Genomic DNA, 12,023 nt, shown 5'->3' with positions numbered 1-12,023 from the left:
TTTCAATTTGCCGCCTAAAGTTTTGTTTACCGAGCTGTTCTTCTTCTGTGGTTTTTAATGGCGGTTGAGTAACCAGCTTAATTTGGGTGCATTACATACAGCCAACAACTGGACTGGAGTGTAAAACGGAGTACAGAAACATATACCTACATATACCTACCAACTTAGTAACAAGTACATTTTTATAGCACAAAATTAACTTTATATAAAATACAAGCAGCATTTCACGTCAAATACAAGATTATTTAATCACACGCAGTTGTCTTTGTACAGTGCTTCATTTCGTGTCCACCAGATGTCAGCAAAACACAACCTGACACGCGTAGCATAACACAACACAACGTATGCAAAACAAAACAATGCACACTCAAAACAAACACAACACGTCGATAGCACGCACAGAGAACACAAACTACATAAACGCAACACATTAAAAAATACAACACAGCACACAAATACGTTTACAACACAAACAACACATCATAACACACACAACAAAACACAACACACGCATAACAAGCTCCATAATAAAAATGTCATGTTGAACGTGTCAATAAAAAAGTGCCACGTTGTGTAATACACACACACACGCACGACATTATACAATACAGCAGACTACAGGCACGATAATCGAAATGCTATTGTCAATTTGATGGTTTTGTAAAGTGAACGAGTGCATACATGACAACGATGATATTAATTTGTCACCTGTGACGTGCTTGTGGAGTTCCCCTTGTCACCGTGCCCGACCTCCTTTGCTTTTACTTTAATTTTAGTGAAGTAGGGGGGAGGGGGGGATGTGCATTGTGCATCATGATGTCTTGCTGCGTTTTCCGGTCACCAATGTCATCTTATTTTCACGGAAACATTGACACTTACATTTCCGTGCCACATTTTTTTTTTTAGGTTGAGAGGGCACCAAAAAAGTGGTAGCATAAAAGTATTTCCATATGCTGTCAAATATGATTACAAATCAAATAAATATTCCACATCGTCTGAATGTCTGACAATTTTTTTAGAGATGCAACAAGTTGTTTCCTTTTCCTGTGCCCGCTGCTGACTCACAGCGAAACACACGCACACACGCACACGCGCACACGCGCACGCAACGACAAAGGTGGAGGAACCTTTAACTCTCAGCTTCTCTCTCTCCATCGTGTCATGGGTTGCTTTATCGCGGTTGCAGCCGCCCCCATCACAACTGTGCAGCACACAAGCTGTGGTTAAAGTTAAATGTGTGTGTTTCATTTATGGGATTTGACAAAGCATTTAACATCACCTCTAAAATTAAAACTTAACCTAGCCGGTTAGATAATATTTTTAAACCTGAGTTAAGCTTCTGTTAAAGGGAATTTGACTTTACTCCAATTTATTTTTGAGTAGGTTTCGTTTGAACAAGTTTTTTATTTTTATTATATGGGCAGACCATTTTGCTTCAAAAATCAACATTCCAGACTTCACACTTTCACATTTTCATCACTTGTTCTTTGGACCTGAGCGCGCGGGCTGCGATGTCACTTCCTGTGAGGCATCTTCTTGTAAGTGTCCAGGAAGCCGCCTCCTCTCGCAAAAAATTATTCCCACCAAGCCAGTGGAAATTTTCTCATTGTTCTTCTAAGAAGTCCAAGTGCGTGTTTCCCCTCCACTCTGCTTACTTTCATTTTTGTGGAAGTGGTAATGAAGAATGGCAACAGCCAATAAAATTGTAACATCTTTATTATGTGCCAATAAATAAATAGCTCATAAATAATCACAAATAAAGCTTTAAATAGCATCATAAATATCTCGGTGCGCGATGTGTGTTGTAATAAATAAAGTCAAACATGATTTTGTGGTTGGCGGCGGCGTGTCGTTTGCCTTCGGCGCCGGCGAAGTGGCAGGATGCTATCGCCCAATAAGCTGGCCTCTTCATACAGCCAGGGGAGCTCCCACAATGCTTTGCTCTGGACCACCAGGTTGTCCATCTGGGGGAGGAAAAGGAGGTGGAGTTACATCGCAGCAGAGGAGACAAAGGCTAAAGGGCACGTCAGGTCACGTGTGCTTAGGGTCATGGGCAATATTTGATTTTTAAAACGGATGACTACTCGAAATAGTTCAAATGTGTTTGGAAAAAAATAAAATAAAATCACCAGAAAAAATGATTACAATTTTACATTTTGTGTATTACTTAAAAATGTTTTTTTTTAATCAATAATTTAACATTTTTTTCCATTGTGTAATTTCTAAGGAATTTAATTGTAATTAATTCAGTAAATGTGTAAAAACCAAAAAAACAAAACAGTAAAATAATTAACTTTTTTTTCATATTACATTTTCCAATTAATTAATTATATAATTTAACTAATAAATTCGATAAAATAAATAATCTTTCTCAATGTTCCAAAACTGTTAAATGTACATTGAATTCTGTATAATAAAATCCTAATTTTTATAATCAATTATGAAAAAAAAACTATATTTAATTGCAAAAACACCAATTATTTAAGCTAAGCTACTAGTTAGTGAGCTTCCCATTGCGGTTGTGTGCGTGCGTGTGCTGCTAAATGGCTAAAGGCTAAAGAGGCCAATAACATGCAGTTCATGTATCATCGTAGCATAAAATACTACTACTAATAATAATAATAATAAATCATGTTTATCAGCGCCTTTTAAGACACCCAAGGACACTTTACAGGGTGTCGAGGAAGCTAAACTAAAACAGTGAAAAACAAACCCCAAAAAATTGGGCAGAAAATATTTTTAAAAGGCAAAAAATCAATACAATAAGAAGGACAAACTGGAAGGAAACATTAGATGGCATAATAAGTTGTATGTAGTTGATTTTAATGACTGAATACTGAAAAGAAGGTCGGCTTTATACCTTAAGCTCTCGGATCTTGTGTAGCCAGTCAAGAAGTTTGTCCTGCGATTGATACCGGCGCTTCCTCAGATCCTGCACGCGCTTCAGCAAATAGTACAGATGGGCCCGGGCGGCCATGTTCGACCCGGGATCACAGTCTCCGGAGTGGTCGACGGGCGTTGGCACCGTTGGGCCTGGCAGCCGCTTCAACATGCGCCCCAGCAGCTCCTCGTACGTCTGCAGCACCGCCGACATCAGCACGGCCTTCGCCTGAAGCACACGACAATCAATTGTGAGTCAGCAAATCCTAATTTCGAAAATTGCATTGTACGACATTGCCATGCATGTTGATTTGAATTGGATTCATCGTTGGCATCGTGCGGCAGCAATAGTCAGCAGCGTTACGCAGTAAAATGGAAACAATAAATGGTGGAAATTCTGATTATTAGCATCTGAGAATGAAAATAAATATACCAGCATCAACTATACATGAATAGACACCATATATTCAGGAAGATAGTCAACAGCAAAAGAAGAATGCAATCAATAAACAGTTGAGAACCAAAGAAACTAAAAGCAGCAAGAATAGTCAGTAGCGACTAAACGCACGCGTAACATAAAATGACCCACAGACATTTTGTTTTTCTGTGTTGTTGTGCGACAATGTCGTGTTGCGTTTAGCGACAATTGTCACAATGCTGAACTCAGCTAAGCTAATGTAACACGTTGTTTGCCAATGTGCATTTTTATGTACTTGTAATTGACATATATTTGTTTAGTGAATGATTGTTTTTGTATTTTAGTTACACCTCAGGTGTTTTGTGTACTGCGCATGTCATGAGCTGAAAAGAGAGAGAGGTGTAACCGAGCGAGCCTCGTTCGAGAGAGAGAGAGAGAGAGAGAGAGAGAGAGAGAGAGAGAGAGAGAGAGAGAGAGAGAGAGAGAGAGAGAGAGAGAGAAATAAAGAGAGACGTGCTTGAATCCTGTCCTGCCTGTCTAGATAATTTAGCAGGAAGACGCCAGAAAACATCATAAACTCTCAACTATTTGTAGCCCGCGAGAAACCACAACATCTTAGGGTTACACTAAGATAGGCTAACAATGTATTTTTACCTCCATTTTGGTGCCCAGGATTTCTCTGGAGAAGACCGGACGGCCGTTAAAACGTTCTTTTGGCGGGATCTTCTGCAAACACGAACACACAATTACACATGACATGAACACACGCACGCACACAATAAAATTAAGTTGTCAGTCATGAAAAAGCAACAAGGTGAGTCCATTAAGGCCAATTTAGAGCACGTGTGTGTGTACTCACATAAAGTTGCAGTAGGTTCTGAATGGTTCTGTTCATCTCCAAGGGGACATGAGAGGTCCTGACTCGACAGAAACACAAGTACACGCACACTCCAAGCATCGCTCTCGCCACGGCAACCATCCTCAACTCTTTGTGTGTGTGTGTGTTGCAGGTCCAATTCCCAAACCGGACCTTGACTCGGTGCCGGTAGAGCTGCCGATGTGAAGAAGTGTTGCCTTGTCGGCGACGTCTCGCATTTAAAAGATAGCACGCTTACACATGCTCACACACACACATTGTGATGATTTAAGTGTGAAAATGTGGTTGAGAATTTCCTTTAAATCACCAAAGTTCACAGAAAGACAAGGTGAGGGGTCTCCCACACGCACAACCTACAACCACACAATGCACAACAGACATGATATATACACAGGCGTGTGTCCGTGTGCGTGCGTTGGACTCGAAACAAAAAGGAAGTGATGAGGTTTAGAAGAACTTCTCTTGAATTTCTTGCACTGTTGCGATTCCATTCGAGCAATTGCGCGAATGCTAATGCTAACACACTAAACACGCAAAGTTCCAAATGTTATCTGGATGTTGGGTTAGCAATTAGCTCGGTATGCTAATGCTAATATGCTAAACCCAGACAGCATTTCGGACATTCCTGTTAGTTGCAGCAAAAGATGTCTAAAATTAGCTTGGATCTTGCGTTGCCACAGTTACTCAATTTCTGTGCATGTTTGACGCCAGTATGGGGTAATTTCAGGCTCTCAAAGAATTAAGTGACAGTTCTGACAACATGATGCAGACAACTCTTTCTGAATATAGGCTACTTTATGAGAGAAAATTGATCATCGCGTTCTTCCTGATGTAATGTGCATGTATCGTTTCTGCCAGAATTATTGGTACAACTGTATGCCAAACGCCGTGGAATTTTTTTGCCGTGGAGACAGAAAGTAGTCGGAGTTAGGCACGCTCAGCCAATAGCAACACAAGATGGCCGCCGGTGATTTCACTTCTCACTATGGCGAGGAGGCAGCATAACAAGTCCAGGTTATTTGTAGACAAACGTGTAGAAATTAGCTCTGTATGCTAATGCTAACAAGCTAAACTCATGCAATGTGTCACACGTTCAAACGGGAGCAGAGTTACTAACTCTGGCTGCTAGCTTAGCAATTAGCTCTGCATCCTAATGCTAATCCTAGCACGCTAAGTACCATGTGGTGTGTAAAATGTGATGACATGAAGCCGATTTAGCAACTTTAGCTTAGCATAGCATCTGCTTCAGTCATGCGGTTGTTTTGTTAGATTTTTTTTATTTATTTAGTGTGTGTTTTGAAGCTAATTGTAATGATCATCTGTGTTTGTCTTATGTATCGATGGCAATATATATATATTTTTAAAGATTCCCAAGCTGATTTCAACGAATACGCTTCCGTAGATTTCAACCTTAAAGATAATTTCAAATAAAGTATCAAGGAGAATATGCATCATGCAGCAGTGGGAAGACCCAAAAAGTCCCTGAGAGTACAGGGGAAATTTATCACAGGTTAAAGTGCACACGACATCATCACTGAGTCATAGGTTGTCAAAGAGAAACTGGCACAAATGGAGAAATGTGTAAATGAGTGACATCACTGCTTTCAAGGAAACGTCAAGGCGCAAACTTGAATTTTGGACATGTGCTTTTATTTAAATGAAGCTCCACAAAAAAATAAATAAAATGATGATGAAAGAACCAATCAACAATGTTTCTGTCGCTTCCCCTAACAAGAATAAATTAAAGTACAGGATGGGATTAAATAAAGGAATAAATTAGAAGAAGAATAAAAGGCGGAAAACGGTTCACGGTGAGGCCTTGATGGGTGGGGCCACAGAGCGAGAGCCAATCACAGCTGCCATGTTGTACACTTCCAGGAACTGAGAGAGCGCCCTCTTTTGGAACAACACGTCATCCACCTGCACACACGCACAAATTTTGTTCTAATGTCTTATTATAGTTTTCGAGATGAATTTTAAGATATGTATTTTCATCACGTAATTATATTTTAAATTATTGTTATTTTTGTAGCTCTTATTTTGTTTAATAATTTGCTAAATTATTTTCATTTAACTTTTAAATATGTTAATTATTTTTTCAAGTATGAAGATGTGTGTATACATATTTTTTCATATTCCTACATTATTGTTCATACATATATTAGCAATCATTTAAAAATGTAATCTTTTGATTAAAAAAAATAATAATTCCGTAGGCCTCACCTTGAGTTGCGTGAGCTTCTGGAGGACTGTACTGGTGTCGGGGCAGCGCGGACGCGCCAGGATGGCGCTCAGGTGGCGCAGCTTTTTGGTTAGCTGGCTGACATTGTGCCTCAGGCGCTCACGCCTGCCGTCATCGGGTATGTCCGTCAGCAAGGTGGCGTTGTTCAGGATGCTGTCCAATATGCGCACGTAGACCTCCAACGTCGACTTGGTCAGATTGACCGCCTCTCGGTTCTGCGGGGAGCGGAAAAACAAACGTGTCAGCGCTGTGGCCCGCCACCCGATGACCTCGGGTTCGATTCTCTGATGAAACCGGTCTCCGTGTTTGGGTTTTTATTTTTACCTGACACGCTTTGATGCTCTTGATGACATCGTCGAAGGGAGGATGAGTGCTGATGTTCACGCTCTTCAGATCCTGATAACACACAATACTTGTAAACATGCTGAAAAACGCTGCATGTGAACATACATGAGGCAACACACAAAAAAAATATGTATGTTAACATTCATGCTGACACACATGCAAGAGAGTGCCAGGGGGAAAAAAAATCCATCCAGATTTTTTTTCACTTTCTTGCCATTATTCTATTAACTCATTAACTGCCATTGACGGTTATAGACGTCAAAAATTCATTTGAGCTATTTCTATTAGTTTAAATTTTTTTCCCACTTTTGTTAACAAGAGTATCAAAAACTAGAATTTTTGTATTGTACATTTAGAACAGATATCCAATTTGTGATTAATCGTGAGTTAACTAGTAAAGTAATGCAATTAATTACGATTAAAAAAATAATCGTAATTAATCACATGACTTCACTAGTTAACTCACTATTAATTAGTGAAAGTCGGCCAGGTCCTGGAGAGACCAGGCGGCCCCAGACCACTATTATGATGTTCACATGCTGAGACTCAGAAATATACAAGCTGAAACACAAAAGTCTACTCGAGTTGCCTGAAAAACACACAACATGCTGAAAAATACAAACAAATGATGGCAGTAAAAGTCGAATGAAGTGAAGTGGCTCTAAGCATGATCCCTGAGGGACGCCATCAGCTCACCACATCTCTGGAGATGTCCTCCAGGATTTTCCTGAGTTCGGGATGCGAGTCCACGGGATTGGCCCGTGCCACCAGAGCACCCAGCAGGACCAGTAGGCCCAGACGACACGGCGACGACATGACGGCGAGGAGAGTGACCAAAGACGAGAGGCGGGTGCTGTGAGAGACGAGAGACGAATGATGAGCCCTGAGAGACGGCGACAAGTTTTCAGGTCAATTTGCTGAGCGCCTCTTGCATCTTTTATACGCGTCTTTTGCTTCATTGTGGTCTGTGGCTGCTCGGCAGAAAATACCAGAATCTTCCTCTGAATTATGCTTCTGCTCAGAAATTCACGCACACGCGCACAAACACACACACACACACACACACACACATGTAGGGCCTTCCTTGATGGCATTTCCACTCACCTTCATCTTGGGGAGGACACTCCCGGGTCACCGTGGTTTTCATCAGTTTTCGCGGAAGCCTCAGGTCCAGGATGACGCGTGTGTGGTTCTAAAAAGTTTTGTCAAGACCCCAAACTCTGAGACAGTATTGACCCATTGATGTGTGTATGTGACGCAAGTAAACTTATGCTAAGATGCTAGTTAGTACCAATATGTGTGTGCACATGATTGTGCATATGTGCATAACAAGTCAAGCTAAGCTAAGCTACTAGTTAGTGAGCTTCCCATTGCGGTTGTGTGCGTGCGTGTGCTGCTAAATGGCTAAAGGCTAAAGAGGCCACAAGGCGGACAGCTGAGCTACTTTCAGCAGCCGCAACGCCAACTTTGTTTCCACCGAAAGTCCAAAAAAAGGCTTCATGAATCACTACTACACCTCTTTTCTTCACTCTATCGCTTTTTTTACACTTCCATCATATAGTTCATCACAGATGACCCATCAATAAATTGTTATATAAATAACACACACGCACACACGCAGTTGAGCGTTGACCGATGCACTTTGTGAGTTGTCTTTGCTGAAGTTGAACTCATTCGCTGCCATCGACGGCTATAGACGTCAAAAATTCATATGAACTATTTCTATTAGTTTATCATTTTTCCACTTTTGTTAACAAGAGCATGAAAACTTAGAATTCTTTTTATTGTACATTTAGAACATATATAACATAACAGTCATGCGATTAATTATGATTAAAAAATTTAATCGCCTGACGTCTGTTCTTTTTTTTAAATCGTGTCAGGCAATTAAAAATTTTGATGGTAATTAACTGCATGACTTCAATAATTAACTCACGACTAATCACAAATTTTATATCTGTTGTAAATGAACAGTAAAAAAAAAAATCTAGGTTTTCACACTATTGTTAACAAAGGTGGAAAAAAAATGTTAAACTAATAGAAATATTTCAAATGAATTTTTGACGTCTACAGCCGTCAATGGCAGTGAATGAGTTAATGACCCAGACTGCTCTTTAAACGCCTCCCCCCCATGAAAATAAATAAATAAATGTCACGTTTTAATGTTACCAGTTTGACACTTAAAAGTTATTTTTGTGTCTTTTAAATCACAATGACCAGCTACATAACTATGCTGCTCTTCTATAATACTTCGATCAAATTATTTATTTTTTCTTCTGTTGCAGCAGCAATAGGCGTCCATGCCAACAAAAAAAGAAAAAGAGTCCGATCAGCTCATAACAAGATTCTTTTTCCATGATTTACATTCCAGTGATTTTATCTTTCAGTCTTCTTTTCTACTATTTCTATAGCTGGATTATGGAAATTAATTTCAATACCAAAAGTAAATTCAATTATTATTTCAATACAAATGTGTTGTTGTTTTTTAAACTCTGTTCGGTTTGATTGTACAAAGCGAGCATGGGAGTCCAAATGTCATGAACATAAACGTTATATGTTGCTGTCCGCAACAGTGGTTTGTGGTGGGGCTTGAAGTGCACTTGTGTGTGTGTGTGTGTGTGTGTGTGTGTGTGTGTGTGTGTGTGTGTGTGTGTGTGTGTGTGTGTGTGTGTGTGTGTGTGTGTGTGTGTGTGTGTGTGTGTGTGTGTGTTTGCCTTTGTGTATTATGAGGACATGTCACCTGAATACACGCAACACTGCGAGGACATTTTGAATTATGAGGACACAGCCCATGTCCTCATAATTCATTCAATGCAGAAGTGCTTCTAGGGCTGTAGAAGGCTTAAATCCAAAGTTTTAGCCAATGTCCTTGTAAACCATAATTACATGAATTTGTGTATTTTTGTGTATTTGATGACGCCCCCTGTAGGAAGGTCCTCGTAATGCACCACTTCATGAATTATTCACACCAGTGTATATTTCACAGCATTTGATTGGCTGACCGTCACCTGTCCCCACAATTACGCACATGTCCCCATAATTCAGTTTTTTCTCAAAATGCTGTGTATTGTGAATGTTTGTCTGTAGACGCAGAGCCTTTTTTTTTTTTTGCAGCCACCAATTCCTAAGTAGATAAATTAAATAATGAAATACACTATGACATTTAATTATATATTTCAGCATTTAATTCTTGCAGTGGTTGTTTATTTGAAAATATACAATGGTTAACAGCTGTTTATCACATCACTTTGAACAGCTGGAGGCAAAGACAGAGAAACTGTCAGTGCCGTATATTGATTCATCATTTAACATCCCACCCTGCCTTTACAATGTAACATCTTTCTGTACACCAGTGGCCAAATGTTTTGAGAATGACATTGATTTTCTAAAAATCTCCAGTGCTGACTTATTATTATTGTTTTTTTATGATGGCAATTTGCATGTACTCCAGAATGTTATAGTGATTAGATGAATTGCAAAGTCCCTATTTGCCATGAAAATTAAAGTAATTTCCTTTAGTGACCTTACAAACTTTAAGTGAAGAAGGCTTCAGGGCACCCAAGAAAATCCAGCAAATGCCAGGACTATCTCCCAAAGTTGATTCAGCTGCGGGATAAGGACATCACCACCAGTGTAGAGCTTGCTCAGGAATGGCAGTAAGCAGGTATGAGTGCATCTACACCCATGGTGAGGGAGTAAGACTTTTGGAGGATGGCCTGGTGTGACCAGTGAAAAGGGGATTCCATAAATACAGACCAAAATAAGAAAAAAAGAGTTGAAGTTATTTTCTCTGATTAACCCCCTTTCCAAATGTTTGGGGCATCCGGAAAAATGCTTGTCTGGAGAAGAAAAGGTGAGCGCTACCATCAGTCCTGCTTCATGCCAAAAGGAAAGCGTCATGTGACCATTCATTTGCAGGGTTGCTTCTCAGCCAAGGAATTGGGCTCGCTCACAATTTTGCCAAAAAACACATGCATCCATTACTAAAGTATAGTACTAAAACATCCTCGGACAGCAACTGTATGACAGCAGCAAGGTTATTTTATTTACTAAAGCAAAAAAACATTTTCGTTAATGAAAAAAAAAACCTTTTTAAAAAACTGAAACTGAAATCACATTTTATGATTACAAAATGATCTATAATTCTAGCAATAATATCCTTTGTTTTCGTCTGTGGTAATTCATTTAATATATGAGCCTTTGGGGTTCATTTTAAATGTGATCTATTTTTTTTTATTGACACTGTAAATCATAGAACAATAGCCACTCTTATCAACAAAGTTCATAATCCAACGACTGAACCAATTTGTTGATTTGAACGGGATTTATTATATTGCCCTGAGTACGGAAGTGACGTCATCTAGCAGCCCCGATAGAGAACCGCCCCCGGCTCTATTTACTTCACGAGATGTGATGGCGTGTAGCTGTGCTAATGAGGTAGGTTTGAAGCTCGAATTTTTCCTGTTGTTGTTGGTCGCTTGTGTACATTGCTCCCTCTTTCGCGAAAATGATTTAAATGCAAGTCCAGTGTAAGTGCAGCTAAGCTTACGTTAGCATACCTAACCATCTGTTGATTATGATGGATGCAGCTAATTATTTAGAATTGCTACGCTTCTGTTAGCGACGGTTAGCATAGCAGAGCTAACCGTCTGTTGAGTAAGATGAATGCTAATTGCAATTTTTAAGAGGAAAGCAATAACAGACTGGTTTTTGATGTGAAAATATACAATGGCTTAGTATTACCAGTACAGTATAAATGAAGTATTGGTAAATTGCTGCATTTGTGTTTACTTAAATTTGTTCTTTCAATAGAAATATTTCAGTAAAGTCTGTTAGTGTTCATTACATTTAATTTATGCAAATATTTAGCAGAGCTGTGCTATCCACTGTATTTTATTTTCGTTGGCACATTTACTGCACACTGCACAGGCTATTATGGTACACTGAAAGTCAACTTCAAGACATCTGCAACAAGTTACCTATCAAACTGATTGAAACTCATTTTTTTCTATAGCTTTAGATCATTATCTTCAGTGAGACATGTCAGTCATGAGGCCACAGAGGGCAAAAGTTAAACCCAAAGAAGAGGTAGCATACTTTTCATCCTTAGGTAAAGACAAGAATGGCTTCACCATAAAATATATTAATTAATTCAAAGGTGAGTATTGGTAAAATATTCTTTAGTATGGGTCTAGTTTTCATTATTGTTATAATGAAATATTTCTGTTGTATCCTTTTTTCTTTGTAAGGTCGAGGAGTGT

The 12,023-nt window shown here is 39.3% G+C and overlaps 2 protein-coding genes and 1 long non-coding RNA gene across 3 annotated transcripts in view; 1 reads left to right on the top strand and 2 right to left on the bottom strand.

Moving 5' to 3' along the window:
- Positions 1-1,817: 1,817 nt before the first annotated feature.
- Positions 1,818-4,292, bottom strand: ifng1 (interferon gamma 1). Its single transcript, XM_086059069.1, has 4 exons — positions 4,158-4,292; positions 3,953-4,024; positions 2,861-3,109; positions 1,818-1,964 (listed from the first exon to the last, which is right to left on the bottom strand). Exons 1-4 carry the CDS (start codon positions 4,275-4,277, stop codon positions 1,818-1,820), a joined length of 588 nt encoding a protein of 195 aa, XP_085915195.1. The 5' UTR covers positions 4,278-4,292.
- Positions 4,293-5,973: 1,681 nt separating this feature from the next.
- LOC147159603 (uncharacterized) lies at positions 5,974-7,761 on the bottom strand. Its single transcript, XM_086060262.1, has 4 exons — positions 7,459-7,761; positions 6,742-6,813; positions 6,399-6,632; positions 5,974-6,095 (listed from the first exon to the last, which is right to left on the bottom strand). The coding sequence occupies exons 1-4, from the start codon at positions 7,576-7,578 to the stop codon at positions 5,982-5,984; spliced, it is 540 nt and encodes a 179-aa protein (XP_085916388.1). The 5' UTR covers positions 7,579-7,761; the 3' UTR covers positions 5,974-5,981.
- Positions 7,762-11,284: 3,523 nt separating this feature from the next.
- The window catches only part of LOC147159602 (uncharacterized), a 1,343-nt gene continuing 604 nt past the window's right edge, over positions 11,285-12,023 (top strand). The window contains exons 1-2 of the long non-coding RNA XR_015090551.1: positions 11,285-11,920; positions 12,012-12,023. The exon at positions 12,012-12,023 is cut by the window's right edge and continues 151 nt beyond it. This is a non-coding gene — a long non-coding RNA (uncharacterized LOC147159602). The remainder of the gene's footprint in view (positions 11,921-12,011) is intronic.

Source organism: Leptonotus elevatus, chromosome 17 (genome assembly GCF_054856555.1).
Source record: "Leptonotus elevatus isolate MCC_2025b chromosome 17, RoL_Lele_1.0, whole genome shotgun sequence".
Taxonomy (NCBI): Eukaryota; Metazoa; Chordata; class Actinopteri; order Syngnathiformes; family Syngnathidae; genus Leptonotus; species Leptonotus elevatus.
This window is presented reverse-complemented; position numbering and strand designations above follow the sequence as displayed.

Excerpts from the sequence above, each read along its gene's own strand:
- ifng1 (XM_086059069.1), bottom strand. The coding sequence starts at position 4,277 with ATGGTTGCCGTGGCGAGAGCGATGCTTGGAGTGTGCGTGTACTTGTGT. Across the intron at positions 3,110-3,952 it reads TCCTGGGCACCAAAATGGAG|GCGAAGGCCGTGCTGATGTC; the intron begins GTAAAAATACAT and ends CGTGTGCTTCAG. Across the intron at positions 1,965-2,860 it reads ACAAGATCCGAGAGCTTAAG|ATGGACAACCTGGTGGTCCA; the intron begins GTATAAAGCCGA and ends TTCCTCCCCCAG.
- LOC147159603 (XM_086060262.1), bottom strand. The coding sequence starts at position 7,578 with ATGTCGTCGCCGTGTCGTCTGGGCCTACTGGTCCTGCTGGGTGCTCTG. Across the intron at positions 6,814-7,458 it reads AGGACATCTCCAGAGATGTG|GATCTGAAGAGCGTGAACAT; the intron begins GTGAGCTGATGG and ends GTGTGTTATCAG. Across the intron at positions 6,633-6,741 it reads AGAGCATCAAAGCGTGTCAG|AACCGAGAGGCGGTCAATCT; the intron begins GTAAAAATAAAA and ends CGCTCCCCGCAG.